The 18,672-nt window shown below is 49.2% G+C and overlaps 4 protein-coding genes across 4 annotated transcripts; all 4 read left to right on the top strand.

Annotated features, from left to right (window-relative positions):
- Window positions 1-60: 60 nt before the first annotated feature.
- Window positions 61-10,640, top strand: DACRYDRAFT_106817 (TPR-like protein; the record flags this gene model as incomplete). The annotated part of the gene is made up of 14 exons (XM_040768343.1): window positions 61-204; window positions 260-393; window positions 440-572; window positions 626-673; window positions 723-748; window positions 803-2,450; window positions 2,501-2,923; window positions 2,986-3,147; window positions 4,251-4,334; window positions 4,387-4,529; window positions 4,581-6,198; window positions 6,654-6,863; window positions 6,925-7,058; window positions 7,490-10,640. The coding sequence occupies 14 exons, from the start codon at window positions 61-63 to the stop codon at window positions 10,638-10,640; spliced, it is 8,058 nt and encodes a 2,685-aa protein (XP_040629654.1).
- A 1,030-nt stretch (window positions 10,641-11,670) lies between these two features.
- Window positions 11,671-12,639, top strand: DACRYDRAFT_50794 (uncharacterized protein; the record flags this gene model as incomplete). The annotated part of the gene is made up of 1 exon (XM_040775009.1): window positions 11,671-12,639. One exon carries the CDS (start codon window positions 11,671-11,673, stop codon window positions 12,637-12,639), a length of 969 nt encoding a protein of 322 aa, XP_040629653.1.
- Window positions 12,640-14,247: 1,608 nt separating this feature from the next.
- On the top strand, window positions 14,248-14,541 carry DACRYDRAFT_50832 (uncharacterized protein; the record flags this gene model as incomplete). The annotated part of the gene is made up of 1 exon (XM_040775012.1): window positions 14,248-14,541. One exon carries the CDS (start codon window positions 14,248-14,250, stop codon window positions 14,539-14,541), a length of 294 nt encoding a protein of 97 aa, XP_040629652.1.
- A 1,241-nt stretch (window positions 14,542-15,782) lies between these two features.
- DACRYDRAFT_106816 (uncharacterized protein) lies at window positions 15,783-17,498 on the top strand (the record flags this gene model as incomplete). Its single annotated transcript, XM_040768342.1, has 5 exons — window positions 15,783-16,070; window positions 16,126-16,299; window positions 16,356-16,412; window positions 17,128-17,257; window positions 17,308-17,498. 5 exons carry the CDS (start codon window positions 15,783-15,785, stop codon window positions 17,496-17,498), a joined length of 840 nt encoding a protein of 279 aa, XP_040629651.1.
- Window positions 17,499-18,672: the final 1,174 nt, after the last annotated feature.

Genomic DNA, 18,672 nt, shown 5'->3' with positions numbered 1-18,672 from the left:
CTCCAACCTTAGCACCTCAAGGCGCCTGCGACACCTCCTCATCCATACTCCTTCGGTCAGATGGCTATGATGAGCGAACCCTCACCTAAGGAGACAAGACTCAGCGCGTCTTTCAAGAAATGGATGGCGAAGGGGACATCAGGCGAGTGGCCTCTCCAACAAGCGCTCACATCTACAACTTGGAAAGTTCTCGGGTTGGAAGGGGTACGCGCCATGTACCACTTCAGCTCTCGCGGGAGTTCACACGTTCTACAAACAGCTGATGGAACAAGAAGACGAATATCAAGAACTCGTTGACAGACTGGCCCACCTGAATGAAGAAGTCCTTGACCGAATCCCTCCAAACGCTGCAATGAGTGCCACGGCGGCTAAACAAACGGAAGCTCTCAAGACGTTTGTACCCCTCCTGTCTCTAGAAATCATGTTGACGTTGCTGTAGGATTGTGACTGAAATCGAAAATTCTGTGGAGCTGCAAAAACGTATGCCTCTCCATGTCCGTGCCAATCTGAATCAGTCCGAATCGAGACGGCGCCTGCGGAGCAAGCTGGACTCCGTGACTATAATGCTTACTGTACGCTCGTTATCATGAAATCCATTGATTATTGCTAAATCAGTATTTGTTAGCACCTCTGGCTGGAGAATGCCTCTGGGCGAATAGAGAGGCTCGAAGACGTGCGTGCCATCACACTCAAATTGCGTGCACATGCTCACAATGAAAAAGATTGCTCGCTTGCCCTTATCCCCCACGTACGCCCCCTCGGCTATGTGTATGCAGCCTTCTAACGTATTTCCCACTGGCAGGTCCCCCACTCGCACCCTTCCTGAAATACCTCCCAAGCCATCGATTTTCTGTGGCAGGGACGATTTGGTCAACAGAATAGTTCAACTTTTACTCCAGCCTACGGCTTGCCACATACCACTGCTTGGACCAGGAGGAATCGGAAAGACGGCTGTTGCTGCCGCAGTGATGAATGACCCTTTGGTTAAGGGGAAATTTCGCTTCCGGATTATATTTGTCAGCTGCGAAGGTATCATCTCAGCCGAAGGCATTATCCAAGCCCTTATGGCAGCGCTGGGCTTGCAAACAGACTCCAATGCTCGCCAGATGGTGCTCGCAAACCTGGAGGAGCGAGGCACCAGCCTTCTGGTTCTCGACAATCTCGAAACTGCATGGGCCTCAGGGGACCAAATCAATGTGGAGCACCTGCTGGCCAAGCTCGCCGGGATCGATACTCTATCCCTCATCATCACAATGAGAGGGGCGATTCGACCATGTGGTATCCAGTGGGCCGAGACTTGTAGCGAGCCTCTCGGCACACTTCACATCTCGGCCGCTCACCAGATGTGGAGAGGGATTGCTCATAGGGAAGGTCCTGGTCTGGACGAGCTTCTGGGGCTCCTTGACGGACTTCCGCTGGCAATCCACCTGCTAGCTCGTCAAGGTCAAGTCATGAATCCCGAAGAACTCCTCAATGGCTACCGAGCGAAGAAGACAGCTCTTATGAAGAATGGTTTTGGTCCACTGGCAAACCTTGATGCATCGATTCAGCTCTCATGGGACTCACCACTCATGTCGGATAGCCCAAACGCACGGGCACTTCTTCCTCTTCTCTGCCTCCTGCCGGACGGCATACCAATCCATTCTCTTCCTCAACTATTTCCCTCTATGTCCGACACCCAATCGACTGCAATCATACTGTTGGAGGCTGCATTAGCTTTGAAGGAGCCTACCGGGAGACTGCGTGTGTTGTCTCCCATTCGCGACTTCATCCTTTGCCACTATCCCCCATCGGGATCATGGCTACACGAGCTTCGAACATACGTCCAGAATCTCACCCGGAAGATGCAGACATCCAAAATTGGCACGACCGAAGGTAAACAAGCGGTGAACCTCCTAACGACCGAATTCGGCAATATCAATTCCGTCTTACTGCATTTTTGGAAAGCGCCACCTCACGACAGCGAAATCAGGGACCTCCTAGCTGCGACGGGCCAACTTGCCACCTTTTCTCATCTAGCCAGCTGCGGTGATTGCACACAATTGGTCATGGAGGCAAGATTAAGGCTCGAAGAAATGGGTTATGCGCAGGGAGCAGCTGAATGTGCTCAGAGGCTGGGCGATATCCTGAGCAGCCATGATCGATACGACGAGGCAATTGAAAGCTTCAAAGGAGCAATGCGTATGTTTGACCTTACCGGCAATTTTTTGGCAGCGGCGCGTTGTATCCGCAGCATTGGTGATCTTCTGCGCATGCGTAATCGGTACCCTGAAGCCATCGCACATCTCGAGGACGCACAGGTCGTCTTCGATCGGAGGGGCGACGTTCTCGGGGCAGCACAGTGCACGCAAAGCCTTGGTGACGTTCTTCGTATGATGGGGTACTACAAAGGAGCTATCCAAAAGCTCGAGCAGGCAAGGGGCTATTTATCGCGAATCACAAACCGCTCGGTGCTGCGCAGTGCATACAAAGCATCGGCGAAGTTTTGATTTCCCTCAAGGAGTACGATGAAGCCAATGAGCGGTTAGAGATGGCCAAGGACACGTTCGACGATATCAGACATCGGCTGGGCGCAGCGCAATGCGCACGAAGCCAGGGCGACGCCCTGCGAATGCTTCGGCGATACCCAGAAGCGATCACGAAGCTCGAGGAAGCACGGGTTGTCTTCACAGAAATTGGAAACCGCTTGGGTGCCGCGCAATGCAACCTTGTCATCGGAAACGTGCTTCGCATGCAAGGTCGATTTGAGGAGTTTCTAGAGCGACTAGAGGCTGCGCGCGCGATGTTTCGCGTGATCCGTGACCGCCTAGGCGTCGCCGAATGCAACAAGTCCCTACCGTCTATCCTGATCAAGATGGATCGCATCGACGAGGCTTCATCCATACTTCAAGAAGCGCTCTCGATCTATCAAGACCTTGGGTTGGTGAATCAGGTGGGATACTGCGAGGATGCGCTGAAGGGGCTCCAATTTCCTGCGTTCACCAGGACGCGTTCGCGGTCAGTATCAGCCCCACTGCCCCCATCTTCAAGGGAATCGCCGAGGACAATGGCATCTCATCAGTTGTTCATGCTGTTGCGGACAGTCATTCGCTGGAAACATCGTTGATACGTGGCTCTTCTTTCTACCGCTCGGATCGTTGCACGAAGGTCAGTGAGTGTGTTCCCGAGGCTAGCTGTGTTGGGTCTTGGTGTTGGCGCCGAGCATGTACTTTATTGCCGAAGATTTGCTTGCCATAGATCATCATCAGTCGATATCACCGAAAGAATGTGTACATCAGCGTGTCCGGACCGACAAGATGAGAGTGGTTTGTCGAAAAACTGGCATGTGGTTGAATGCCATGTGCGGAGTCTGGCGCGAAACCCGGTATCAAGCATGACCCACACGCACTGTGGGAAAACTGGTCAGCTAGTCTAGTCTTACCAAACCCAAACAACGAGCTTGATGGCCAGAATGCCATACGAAAACACGGTGGAAGTTGCGAGAATATATAAGGCGGCCGAGATGTTCAGGTACGCATCACGGACTGTGATGAGGTATGTGGTCCATTTGCATGCGTCTCCTTCAAAGGGCGCTTTTTGCATTTCCCTACCAGCGTTCGTTCGGCCCTCCTGATGCAACATCCTTCATCCATTCTGCAGACGGTTGGTCAAAGAATGCGCCCTCTTTCAATCCGGATTTCCACTGATTACGCTAGTGACCCTTGTTCCTGTGCATGTATTTTCCCGTATGCAAAAACGTCACTCTCACTGGAATGTTGTGGCTAGAATCATCAAGGACATTCCCGAACGCCCGATTGTGTCTCCCGAACGTCCGGCCCTGTCTCCCGAATGTCGGGACCAAAAGGGACGAAGACAATCCCTGAGCCGGTAACCCTCCTTGGGAATGTCGTCCCATTTCGACGGACATTCCCTTGTGCACTGTGCTGTACATCCCCTATCGACTATTCCGACACAGGAGTAGAGCGCTGACAACTGGCTTGCTTCTGCAGAACAATGCACGTCGGTATTACCAGGTAATGGTATTTATCCATTGACTTCGTCACTCCCGACTTAACGGATTGCCAGATCCACACACTGCGCTGTGCGATGTTGAGTCAATCGACCGTCATCCAAGCATCAGCAATGCGCTCTGTAATTGCTCTTAACCCCTCGATCGCCTGTCTTTCCGGTTGGCGCTGAGTCATTCGCCATTCTTCATGCAACCCTCGTCGACCGGGTCGAGAAGTCGTCTATCCTCTGCCTTGAGGCAGTGGAAGACTCGCACAAGTAGCTCAATCAACCCTATGAAAGACAACGTTGAGCGAATGACGCTGAGCGTCCTTGGAATCTGGGATGTAAGCTCGTCTCTCCGTTCCTGCGTGACTATGTCTGATGCACTCTCTCTAGCTCGTTGACAATCATCAGAAGGACTGCCAGGAGCTTGCAGGGCGACTGACATTGATCTCCGAGCAGGTTCTGAAGCGAACTTATACGGAGACAGACCAAGAGGATAATGAGCAGATTAGGCGCCTGATTGAGGCACTCAGGGAGTAAGTCCCCTATCTATCTCTTGCCCAGCTCATTTTCCTAATACGACATAGAGTGGTACCGGAAGTGGAAACATACCTTCGAAAGCAGCGTGGAGTTCGAGGTGCACTCGCGAAACAGACTTCCGCAGAGGCGGGGAATGCCCTTCATAAGAGACTAGATGGGCTCATGCTGGAGTTTGCGGTGCGAGCAGAGAAGACAGCTCTTCTCGCGCGTGGTGGCCCGGAGGGAAGACTTACTCGATTGGACGTATCCATCCAGCTGTCGCTCTCCTCCCATTCGGTTTGCGCCAACCCGGCGGCCCTACACCTGCTGTCCCTTGTATGTCTGCTCCCTGACGGCGTGCCTGTCCGTGACCTTGCACAAATCCTGTCCTCTATGAAGAATACGAGACAAACAGCACTTGTCCTGCTTCAGGCTGCATTTATCGTCCGTCCTGAGCCAGGGCTGAGGATCAAAGCCCTCTCTCCCATCCGCGACTTTATCCTCCTCCGGTACCCCCCTTCCGGCCCTGCCCTGGAAGAAGTCCGCCACCACTTCATGGCGCTCGCTTCACAAGCTGCGAAACTCGGTTCACATGACTCAAGACATGTGGTCGACTCTATCTCTGCCCAGTTCGGGAACATCAATGCTGTTCTCCTGCATGCTTGGCGTTCAGCTCCAGAGAAGGAACCTCAGAGGAATGAGCTACTGCAAGCGACCGAACACTTGGCGCAGTTTTCCCATGTCGCGAGCTACGGGGATTGCATGCCCCTTCTTGGGGAGGCAGTCGCCTTTTTGGACAAGACTGGGAACCTGAGAGGGGCAGGTCTGTGCCGGAAGCTGATGGGCCATCTCCTTGGTCGGCAAGATCGTTATCCCGAGATGTTTAAGGTGCTTGATGGTGCGATTGCTGCCTTCTTGGATGTCGACGATCAGCTTGGAGTTGCCCAATGTACCTACACGGTGGGTGGTGTACTGCTCATGCTCCGTCGGTACAGCGAAGCCGTCGTCAAACTGAAGAAAGCGAAGACAACTTTCGAAGCTGTCGGGAATCGACACGGCGCTGCACAGTGTACCCGTAGCATGGGGGATGTACTTCGGATGCTTGGGCGGTTCGAGAAGTCTATCGTAGAACTTCAAAGCGCGAAAGCGACACTCAACGAACTGGGTGACCGGCTTTGGGTCGCGCAATGTACACGGAGTCTAGGAGACGTTTTTCGCATGCAGGAGCAGTTCGAGCAAGCTGTCATATTTCTCGAAGAGGCTAGAGTCGAGTACGAATCCGTCGGTAATCGGCTGGGGGCGGCACAATGCGTCCGCATGATCGGCGACGCGCTTCGCATGCAACGTCACTACGACAAGGCCCTCACAACTCTCGAGGAGGCAAACCTCGAATATGATGCTATTGGTAATCGAATGGGGGCTGCACAATGCATGTTAAGCATCGGTGAAGTGCATTTCATGACACAAACATACGATGCTGCTCGCGCAACGCTAGAAGAGGCCAACTCTCGATTTGTCACCATCGGGTATCGATTTGGCATTGCAGAAAGTAGCAGGTTACTTTCTCGAGTTTACTTCGCCCCCGACCACAAGGCAGAGGCAAAGCTGCTTCTACAAGAGGCGTTGCAAATATTTGAAGATATGAGGCTCATGGAAGAAGCGCAAGCTTGCGCTGCAGAAGTGAAGGTGAGCGAGCAATAGATCCGAGTCAGGACATGTGCATATTTTAGGATGGACTCTAGCAGTCTTTCCAAGCGGTCAGGACGCTCCTCGTGATTTTACTCCCAACTTCACCCATTTGTAGGCATTCGGCCCCAGGTGCTCAACGTAATATGAGATGTTTCCGGCAGTTTTTGTCGAGTTCCTATCACCTTGTCCATTCGTCGGAGATCCTCCCGCACAACCTGTCACCTCTGTGCCTTATACGAGCAGGGAAAGTTTCTTTGAGAAGCGGATTTTTGTCGTAACAGGATGACCACAACCAAACATCTCGAAACACCCCAAATATGGACGAATTGGAGCTGAGTCAGCAAAGCACCGCCACTGTGAACTGATTGTCACTGGTTTGTTACAACGAACGACGAAGTGGCTCTCTGCTTTAGCTCGAAGCAATACTGACAGACTGAGCCTCCACCCCGAAGAATAATACTGCCGTATTCTCCGGGCGTATTCACCGACAGATTGAGGGAATGGAAAACCGACCAAAATTCGAGAAAGCCCTTCCCGACCTGACCGAGAAACAAGCGGCATTCACCTCCAGCAACCGGGAAGGGTGCGAGGCAGAGTTTAGCGATGAAGAGATCAGACGGAAGCTCCTTGATAATCAGCGCAAAATCCAGGCATTGAGCATGGTGCGTGGCTCTGCCATCCTCGCTGATGCTGCGACGCTCAATGCTGTTAACTGTACAATAGGCGCCAGAGCGCAATATTCAGCCAGGTCACTCATTAACGAATCATTTACGTGAGATAACAGAGGAAGTTTTGGAATTTATGTCCAGCGGAGTAGTCTCTACTCGCTTTCGGCACGTTGTCGAAGAGCTCGACCAGTAAGTCCACCTCCGCGTGTACTCGCACTTTCTAATAACCAAACTTGAAGAGTAGGTCATCAGATCATATCCGTTCTGGAAAAGTCGTCCGAAAGGACTACTCTGAGCCGCTTAGTATATCGGCGTGGTATAGAGAAGGAGACTCTGCGCTTACATAACAAGCTTAGCAATCTTGCCCAATCAACCCACGTAAGCAGATCAGACCACGATCATAGGAGCATCAGCTAATATGAATCAAGATGGCGGTATTATTTTCATTTGCATTGTCGAAGAACAATGAAATGCACAATAAGGAGAATCAATTGCCGGTATGAAAGCCCCACTTTAAGCACTGATTCAAGTTGACACTTCACAGGCAGTGGAACGAACAGACACTAGGCAGCCCCTCGCACAGCTGGCGTTATATGCGTGTTGTCTGACTATGTCCTTAGTCGATCAAAACTCCCAACCTTCGAGCTCCCACCAAGGCCTCAGATCTTTTTCGGCAGAAGAAAAGAAATGGAGGCCTGTATCTCTGCTTTGCTCGCGCATGATAGCGCACACTTGTCATCGACGGGGCCCGGTGGGATAGGAAAAACCACCCTCGCAATCGCGGTGCTTCATGACACCACTGTCATGCGCAAATTTGGCTCCGGACGCATGTTCCTCAGTTTGGACGGTGTCACCTCTCTAGATGGTTTTCTTTCATGCCTTCAGCGAGTGCTTCACCTCGGGGAGGCCGAAAATCCTCGCCAAATGATCGTTGAATACTTTGCATCTCTCCATGAGCATTTCTTGATTGTGCTGGATAACTTTGAGTCCCTGTGGGATACGGAAGAACAAAATGAAGTCGAATCGATCCTCGGAGAAGTTGCATTGAGTAATTATCTGTCGATCCTGGTGACAATGAGGGGGAATCTCCGTCCGACAGGCGTTGTTTGGTCGTCACCGGAGACAGGTTCACTCCAGCCGATCGGACTGGAGGACGCTTATCAGATCTTTGACAAGATCAGTCGTCGGAGCGAGCGTACCAACGCCGTCGACACACTATTGGGAATGCTAGACGGCCTGCCACTGGTAATCACACTCATAGCATATCAGGGGCAGATCCTCGCCATCGAAGACCTGCTGGAAGTATACCAGAAAGAGGCGGCTCGCCTTTTACGTCGAGGACGCGGTCGGCGACAAACAAGCCTGGAAGTTTCGATCGAAGTCTCGCTCAAGTCACTCACAATGCAAGACCACCCAGAGGCGTTGAAGTTGCTCTCTATCTTGTGCCTGCTTCCGGATGGTATGAAATATATCGCATTGAGCCTCGCAGTGCCATCCTTGGAATTGCCTGGAGAAGCTTCACGGACGCTCCAGCAAGTTGCATTGGTCACTGAAAACCCCGATCGACTCAAGGTGCTGGCGCCTATCCGGGAGTATATTTTGATGCAGTATCTACCAGATGTTTTTCATCTGGTGCAGGTGCGACATTATTATATCCGGCTTGCCTTCCAAACGACAAATGTTGGGAGAGCGCCCCTACCAGAGACTGTCGCTGTGGTGTTGCCAGAGATTGGCAATATGACCGCGGTACTGCTCCACGCGTGGCAGACTCTTGTTATGGACGACGATATCGACGTGTTATTAGATGCGACGAGGCAAGCTGCCAGATTCTCCCAGGTTACGAGTTCTGGTGATACACAGCGGCTTCTGAGTTGCGCCAAGCAGACCCTAAGAGCAATTGGCGCACAATTGAGTTCAGCCAAATGCGGATGGAGCCTTGGAGAAGTCCTGCGGATGAAATATCGGTATGAAGATGCTATTGCAACATTTGAAGAGGCCAGAATCCTGTTTGATGCGAACGATGATCGTCTGGGGCTAGCACAATGCAGAAAGAGTATAGGACATGTACAATTGATGGAGGATCGACATGACGAGGCAATCGTGAATTTGCAAGAAGCCATGACGGTCTATCGCGAGCTCGGCGATGAGGATGGGGTAGCTGAGTGCGCTATCAGGATAGGCGACGTATTGCAGATACAGCATCAACACAAGAAGGCGCTCGCGCAGCTCGAGACCGCGAAGGCCATCTTTGATGCCATTGGTAATCGACTGGGCACTGCGCATTGTGCCCAGAGCATAGGAGACGTGCTGAGGATGGATAATCGATACGAAGAGGCAGTCCAACGCTTCGAGGAGGCCCGCACGATATTTGAAGCTCTAGACAATCCACGCGGAGCAGCGCAGTGCATTCTCCGTATAGGAGATATCCTCCGTATCCTGCATCGGTATAGTGATGCTACTGCAAGATTGGAGCAAGCGAAAAATATGTTTGAGGTCATCCATCATCGACACGGCATTGCGCAATGTTTGCAGCTCCTCGGCAGCGTTCTGCTCATGCAGGGTCGATATGACGATGCGGTCGCAGACGTTGCACAGGCGAAGGAGGAGTTTGAGGGCACGAGCGACCGACTTGGAGCAGCCCAGTGCGTGTTGATGCTTGGTAACATCTTGCGTATGCAGAATCGGTGGACCGAGGCCGTAACCAAGTTTAACGAAGCCCGTGCTGTTTTTGAAGTAATCGGAGATCGACTCGGCGTAGCAAGATGCATCAAAGGCGTTGGTGACGTCCTGGTGATACAACATCGCCTCGAAGAAGCACTCGAGACCTTGGAGGAAGCGAGGAACGCGTTCGAAATTGCTGGTGATCAACTCGGTCTCGGACAATGTGTTCAAAGTCTATCTGATGTGTTGCGCAAGCAAGGACGATACGAGGAAGCGATATTGAGGTTACAGGAGGCAACGGCGATATTCTCTGGTGCAGATGATCGTCTTGGATATGCGCTTTCTGTCCTGCGCCTCGGGGAGATCTATCGCATGCAAAATCGATACGACGATGCGATGGCCAGGGTCCAAGAGGCTAAGGCTGTGTTCGAGCTCCTCGGACATCAGCTCGGCACGGCACAATGCATCAAGATTGTAGGAGATATCTTTCGCATGCAAAACCGCTGGGATGAAGCTGTTCCAATGTTGCAGAAAGCAGATACGATGTTTGAAGAATTGGGGGACCGTTTGGGCGCTGCTCAATGCAAATCGGCTCTGGGAGGGGTATTCGGTTTGCAAAATCGATATCAGGAAGCCGCAGCTGTGCTGCAAGTCGGAAAAGCACAATTTGAACCGATGGGTCACCAGTCCGGGGCGGCGCAATGCATGCGAAGTTTAGGAGACGTTCTGCACATGCAAGATCGCAATGATGAGGCGATCGAGACGCTGCAGAAAGCGAAGGCACTGTTCGATTCCTTGCACGAACAGTTTGACGCAGGGCAGTGTCTGCAAATTCTTGGCAAGGTGCTACGCTTCACACGCCGATGGGAGGAAGGAGCTAGTGCACTCGAAGAAGCAATTACAATCTTCCGCCAACAGCATCACCAGGTAGGGGTGGCAATGTGCAAGCAGGAGATTGCATCCGTACGACTAGGGCAAGGAAGAGCTGAAGTAGCGATGGCGGAGCTTGCTGAGGCGAGCACAATATTCAAGGCCTTCGACGATGGACTGGGAATTGCGAGGTGTATTGGTACGTTCGGTGACTTGTGTATTGTAGTTAGTCCGCCGTAGCCATACTCAATATATTCATTGCCGGAACATCCGTTTTACCGGCTCGCATGCGGTATCCGGATAACGCCCAACCGATATTGAGGGTGTGTCTTACTTGATTAGTTTCAGGTATCTTCCATGGTATTTTCCAATTACCACCTCCACATTCCTTTAGATTCTATATTAGATAGCTCATATCTCCCTGTAATGGGAGGCTGAACTCTCCCCCTTCAACCACTCTGTATCCCCTCTCTAGCTAGCCCCTCTTCTTGATATCCCATCCTCTTCAAGCATATCACTGTATATATACCACTATACCAATATACTGACATCCATTATCTGGAAGCATGCTCACCCATAGGAGGTTCACAAGAGAGCTTGATTAGACTATCTATTGTATCTATGGTACAGTAGGAGTCACATCAAGTGGAGCCCAACATGAGGCTCTCCTCTGTGATTTATTCCCAGGGCATGTCCTCCATTATCCAATACTGCATTCCCATCTTTGCAATCATTACTCATCATCAAACCATCATACCCAGCATCTAACATTGCAGTCCTTGTCATTACCACCACATTGTTTAACCACCATCCACTGTCATCACTTGTCATTATCATTATATCATTGTATATCATATACTCCGTCGTCCTCCATTGTATCCTCTGTCATTGTACCCAGCATTATTTCCATGGTCCTCATCATTACCACCATATCATTGCAGAATATTTGAGCTCAGATACTGCCGTTATCTCTTGGTGAACCTGCAGAGATACCAAGTTGCCCAACATAGTTCAAACAAGGAATTCCCAACTTCTGCAACAACTCAAAGAGTCTATCCAAACTGAAGAAGAGCCAGAAGAACAATTACTGAGTGATTCAGTATTTCAAGTTACCATTAGTATGCTGTCAGAAACCACATCCTTGCAAAACATGTTTGAATTACTTGATTCCAATATCATTGTACTGCCATCTACCAACCTTTCAGACCAAGAGCCTTCTGATCCTATTATGCTGCCACAAGTCAACCCCGAAGGAGATGTGGGTGGTCAAATGCCCCTGAGGACATCATGCAACACACTGAAACTAGAATCAAATGCCCCTACAGATCTACAGTGGTACTTTGATGATTTTGAACAGTGTGCAGAATCCAACAAACTCTCGGCTGGCCAATGCTCCAAATATGCTGCACGGTATACTCTGGCTGCTACCGAAGTGGTCTGGAAGAAACTACCATCTTTCAAAGGAGGCAATTATGACACCTGGAAGGCTGACATATACAAGCTATATCCAGGCACATCACAGGAAGATGAAATCTTTACCTATGTGGATCTTGAGGAATTCATGTGGAAATTGGCCATGGTACTGATGAGTACTCAAGCCCAATTGGGAGAATACATTTGTGCATTCCACCATATCACCAGGTCATTTGGTGAAGGAGAGCAGTTATCAGAAAGAGAGAAGAACTGCGCATTCATGCAAGGATTGCATATCAAATTCACAAGTCAAGTGCTTGCCAAACTTGCCATTGAGTTTCCCAAGCATCACCTGGAAATTCCATACCCAATGTCTGATGTACAAAATACTGCATCTTGGCTGCTTCACACTACCCCAGCTGACACACCTGTCATATCCCTTTCAAATATTGGGACAAATACCAGGTTTTCACCTCCAGGTACATCTTCGAATACCAGAACCTCAGGGGCTTTTCCACTCAAAGCTGAACCAGTGAATTCTACTACCACAGATACCTCAGTCAACAAGCTGGACAATATTGTCAATGTACTCAGCACACTGGTACAACAAGGCAGTTCACATTGGTCTTCAAATACCAGTAACAATTACAATATGAACAATGCATATGGTCAGAATACCGCACATAATGCAATTAACATGAACTCCAGTACACCATCCACCCAAACTTGTAATTGGTGTGGCCTCCCAGTGAATGTCCTGACATGGAAATTGCTATCTGTGATGGGTTCATTATCAGGAACCAAGACCACAGAGTGGTCTTGCTGATGGGTCAATATGTACCCACCACTATACAGGGCAAATTACTCTATGACTGTGTCCAAACATGGCATCAGCAGAATCCCAGAAATAAGACAGTGGAGATCAACTGACAAGGCCAAGGCCTGGTGCCAATTGGATTGTTTACCACAGCTGAACCACTCACACAAGCATTCGCCATGGAGACCCCAAATGCATTATTCACAGGTACTGAGGCAAAGGATACTGTGGGTCTACTATCACAAGAACAACTGGACCAAATCCATGCCTTACAAGTCAAAATCAGTCGAATCAGGAACTGTTCCCAACAGCAAGGTCCCCCAGTAGAGAGGCAGGTCACAGCACCTCAGAAGCCTGCCATGACAGATACTGTTACACACCACAATATACTGCCACATATGACATGGTCAGTAGATCCCATCACTGTTAAAGAGGAGGCCATAAAGCATGAAGACCCTCTGTCAGCCCAAGCCATTGTGGATTCAAAGAATGCCCAATGCACTCACCTATGAGCACCCATTGAACAAATGGCTCTCATTGATAGCATACTTGCAAACACACTTGATGTACCTATGACCTTGACATTCTTGGAATTGTTAGCAGTGTCTCCAGATGTCAGGAAAATGGTCAATTATCAGACATTGGTTTGCCGGACTCAACATGGAGCACAACCAGTTTTTCTACAACAAGATACTGATGGTATTGACACAACAGCTGCAACAGATGGTACATGCTCTGAGGTGGTACAGGAAAAAGATGTCCCCACATGGGCTCATACGCTGCATATCTCCAGCAATGATGCCCCCGCAGGCATGGTGGTTGGCAAAACCATTGTCCCCTTGCATGCCATCAAATTATTGGTTGGGGACAATGACATGAAATGCACAGGTGCCTTGACTCTGGTTCAGTATTGGTTGCCATGAATAACAATATGTGGAAAGACCTGAAAGTACCATATTATCCGGACTTGGTAGTCAACATGGAAAGTGCAAATAATCAAGCAACAAGCATGTTAGGATGTGTTTGTAACCTCTGTGTCACCACCAGACCTATATCTCTCTTCTTACAAGTCCATATCATCTGTGAATCACCATTTGACTTACTTCTCAGATGACCCTTCCTCACTTTGCTCAAGTGCCAATCCTTAGACCTATTGAATGGGGATCAACAACTAATGCTAACATGCCCCAATATTGCAATAACAATTGTTATTCCAACCTGGAACTGGGCTCCTTGACCCAAGGACTTGGATCTTCAGGATGACACCCTGTCCCAAGTGGATTTTCAGTAAACATCGATGAATTGAGAAAGGATCAATGAGATGTGTTTCTAATCCACAATACCACATCTACCATCAAAATACCGTCTATCACTACATTACCCTGAGCTTCATTTCTTGTCAACTATTATGAATACAACAAAAAACAACATATTCTAGCAGTGCATAAGTACAAACCAGTCAAATGGTGTGTCCAACCTGTGGCCACCACTCATCCCAAAAACCTCAAAATCCATTGATGGTTCCCTTCAGATCCATTGGAACATCTACTGGTAGTGCTGTTATATCTGCCACCCTTTCAACCTGGCATCCACCTAATGCAGGAACATTTGGACAACATGAATCTCAATGCAACAAAGTTCCTTTGGCCAGCCAAAGTCAACCTCATTAAATGGGTCCTACACACTCATGAGATGGCTTTTTTGTGGGATGAAGTCAAAATCAGGTGGTTTCACAGCAACTACTTTAACCTGGTTGTTTTCCCAACCATAGAGCATACCCCATGGCAGCATAAAAATATACTGCTTGCTCCGGCTCTATTAGACCAAGTCATTCAAACCATCTGCAAGAAGATCCAGGCTGGTGTGTTGATCCAACCCAAAAGGGGTCCGAAATATCAGGAGTCCAAATAAGTCAGTCTGATGGGTGGTGTGCAAGAACTCGCTAGGGAAAGAGGAGAGAGAGGGGAAAGTCAGTAAGAATGCAGGAGTCAGCCTGTAGCTGAGCTATCAAAAGTCAGTACACAATAATCAGAGCTCAGTGTCCATCCAGTCAAGTCATGATAAGTCCAGTCAAATCTGCTAAGTCAAGTCCAGTCTGCCAGTATACCAATAATCAGATCTGTATAAGTCTAACAGAAAAGGGGGAGAATAAGCTAGATACAGGAGTTTCTGGAAACTACTTATACTAGCTACTCTAAACTATACTCAATACTAATCTGGTCTCCAGATACCTCCCCAAGGCAGATGTTGGCATGCCAAATACCTGTGTGGGTCGATCCCATTGCAGAGGAGACCCGCAGTTGTCATGTTGAATATCTGGGTGGTCCCATCACCTGGGGAAACCTCATAGTCATCATGCCAAATATCTGGAGAGTCAAGACTTGTTGCTGGGGTGCATTGTCCTGCATAGTGAGGGTCCATAGTGCTGCGCAATGGTCTCTAAGGCCCAAAAATAACTGTGGGGAATACTGGCCTGACACACCCCACTGGAGGTGGGGTTGTTCATCCCCCCCAAACCTTGAATACTGACTCCCCAAGTCAGTGGGGCCACAGGTGATGTAATGCACAGTCAGGAACATGGTGCAGTACCACCAAATATTGAGTGAAGCAAGGGCAGCATTATCTAGGACCAATCATGAGACACTCTGTGGTAAGACATTGGGCCAGGCATTGGGGAGCTGGTAAAATGGCGGTGCTGATGTATTCAGTGAGGGGCAGATCAGTGGGCATTGCTGTGCATTTGGTGCTAAGGGTGGCTGGTCAGCATGTGAAGACCCTAAGTGGTGGCTTGCAGCACTGCTTAAGTCCGCAAGAGGGACCCTGACCATGTTTTGTGCATTGAGTTGCATGGTGCCTGAGACCCTGATTGGCCAATTTGTTGCTTTGCAAAGCCCAGTGTGGTGTTTATCTGTGCCACCTTAGCTGAAACAGTGTTCCAGATATTGGCACTTAGCAGAGCACTGGTGCATTTTTGTTGTCCATTGAGGTGCTCTCATGCCTATAAATGGGACCAAATTTCACCTTTCCTGTCCCCACAGATCTCAACCAAACCCCTGCCTCCACTTACTTGCATCCCCTGCTCCAATATCGCCAAGCCTACCACTTGCAAGTCTGCCACCAAGCCTGCACCACTAAAGGATGAGCATGCCACCATGCTCAAGACTGCTGCCACAATTGTTGCCGGCATGTGCGAAGACATGGAGGATCCCGGATTTTTGCCATTGGTGAAGTATTTGGATGTCAAGCCATTTGGCAATGCAGTCGCACTGCTCCTCAACAGTCCCCAGTCTGCCCTCATCTGCAATTTGCCTGAGAAGTGGGTCCAACTTTTTGGCCTTGACCAGCAAGCAGAGCTGGCTGCCTTGTCTGTGCTTCCCAGTGAGGATGAGGAGGAGGACAAGGATGAGAAGGAGTTCAAGGCAATGTTGTTGGGGTTTTTGGTATGTGTTTCCTTTTTTGCAAGTCAGTTACCCTTTTCTGACCCAAAATATACAGAGGTCCATGGTGAGCCTGGCCAGCCCTTTGGTGAAGGCCAAGAAGGCCAGGGCCAAGGCAAAGGAGATGACACCAGCAAAACCGGTAATGCCACATGTCAATGATGGTGCGATTGAGACACTGCCTACGACCAGGGCACATGGGAGGCCAATGAAGGAAGACACCCACAATGTGGTAAGTTGGCTGTTTTTTTTTTTTTGTGCTTAAATATGCTGACTGAAATATCACAGGGGTGGATGCTGGAAGAGATGCTGGTAAAGGTGTTGCTGGCGACAATGGATGAAGTGGTGAGAGAGTTGTCTTCAGCAGAAAACTGCATGAGTCGGTCTGCCTTATTGTGCTCTTGGCATTTTGCTGATGCATATTTCAGACAGTGTATGTTGTGTCGCAAGCACACCATCTTCAAAGATGGTGTGGTGTGCCATGAATGCAATATTGCGGAGCAGCCCAACAAGGTGGTTTGCTTGGCATGCAAGGCAGCAAAAAAGCCTTGCAGCATGCTGAACAACCCCACCTCAGGTGAGGTGTGTCAGGCCAATATTCCCACAGCTATTTTCGGGCCTTGGAGACTGTTGCACAGCACTACAGACCCTCACTACACAGACAACACACCCCAGCAACGAGTCTCAACCCTACCTGGATATTCAGCATGACAACTATGAGGTTTCCCATGCAACAGGACAACCTGGATATTTGGCATGATGACTGTAGGTTTCCTCTGCAACAGGGTTGACCCACATGGATATTCGGCATGCCAATGCCTGCCTAGGAGAGGTATCCAGAGACCAGATTGGTATAGAGTGCCGTTTTTAGTAGCTAGTATAAGTAGTTTCCAGAAACTCCTGTATCTAGCTTATTCTGCCCCTTATTGGTTAGCATTATATGGATCTGATTATTGGTATACTGGCAGACTTGACTTGACTTAGCAGATTTTGACTGGACTTATCATGACTGGACTGGATGGACACTGAGCTCCAATTATTGCATACCAACTTTTGATAGCTCAGCTACAGGCTGACTCCTGCATTCTTACCAACTTTCCCCTCTCTCTCCTCTTTCCCTAGAGAGTTCTCACTCACCACCCATTGGACCAATATTTTGGACACCTTTTGGGTTAGATCAGTGTGCATAGGTATGCCATTTTTCTTTTGCTTTTATTGACCTTGACTAACTTCCTTTCAGCATGTATCAGGAAAGTGATGGCTCCACCTCCAGCACCTGTGGAGGAGCTTTTCTGCCTGGAGACTCCTGAGCTGGTTGAGGAGACTGCCAAAAAACCTGCCAACAAGAAGAAGCAGAAGCCCAAAAAATGTGAGCAGGAGGACGACAAGGATTCGCTTGGGCTGTCACAAAAGCAGTCCTGCCTTCTGTAGGCCAGTAAGTGCTTTCCCTCTGCAGTATTTATTCGGGCCATGCTAACTGAACTTGTAGAGATTGAGCCACTGGTTGTGCCACTCCATATGGTGGAGCACAAGATGCTCAGACCTGCAGAAGAGCCTGCTGATGGCTCAAAAAACAGTGGATGCATTGCAGAAAGCAGTGGACATGGGAGTGGCCTGGGCTGATCAGATCCAGACTCTTCTGGGGAGGGCTCTGACTGAGTAAATTGGCTTTGCCTTTCTTCTTTTGTTTTCTTTTTCCTGTTTCATATTTTTGTCTCATAGTCATAATCATAGCATAGTCCTGTCTTTGTGTGCTCATAGATCTGAATTTCACCTTAAGCAAAATTTGTGGTAGTACATCTTGTTGGCCCAATATTTGTTGCAGAGTGCTTCAAGTTGTGACTTCAATGTTTTCACATGGGTAATTTGGATCTCATGCAGGTCATAAGAAATTTGCAGGTATTCTGGTAAGGACTGTTTTGTTGCCATACTACTGAGTCCACCTGTGGACTAAGTAGATATATCTTGGGGAAACAAAAAAAATGAGGGATGATTTCAGGAGGTAAGGCATGCGTGGTTTGATGAGCTTGTGGGTATAAGGCCTGTGCTATTTATTTGGGGTCAGGCTCAGCGGTAGTCAACAAGATGTCTTTCACAGTTTGGAGGATATTGGCAGATGTCTGCTGCAGAATATCAGTGAGGGTAAAGGTGCACTCAGATTGTTGGTGGTAGGGATAAACTCAGAACTGGGCAATCCTGGCTTTGAGGATGGCTCCATCCAAATCAGCAATCACGTAACTGCCATGGGCAGTACATGTAACAACAACCATAGGTCCAAGAAATCAGGGCTTTGATTTTTGGTCAAGTTCCTTCTCTATCTGAGTATTGCAAATGAGGACCAGGGTGCCAGGTTTAAAGTCATAATCGGCAAGGATGTGCTCATGGTCTGCCTTAAATCGGTCAGCCATTCATAGGTGGGCCTGGTGAACCTTCTCCTGGAGGTCAGATAAATCGGACTCATGGTGCTCAAGCTGTTGGTTTTGGTAGGCCAGCTTGTCACTGTCAGACATAGTGTCAGGGCACCAGCTCATTGCTTGGTCAAGAGACATGACTAAGCCTTTATGACATGGAAGTAGCTGGTATACCTTGGCATGTGCTGGAACCT

The sequence above is a fragment of the Dacryopinax primogenitus genome, assembly GCF_000292625.1.
Source record: "Dacryopinax primogenitus strain DJM-731 SS1 chromosome Unknown DACRYscaffold_7, whole genome shotgun sequence".
NCBI classification, from domain to species: domain Eukaryota; kingdom Fungi; phylum Basidiomycota; class Dacrymycetes; order Dacrymycetales; family Dacrymycetaceae; genus Dacryopinax; species Dacryopinax primogenitus.
This window is presented reverse-complemented; position numbering and strand designations above follow the sequence as displayed.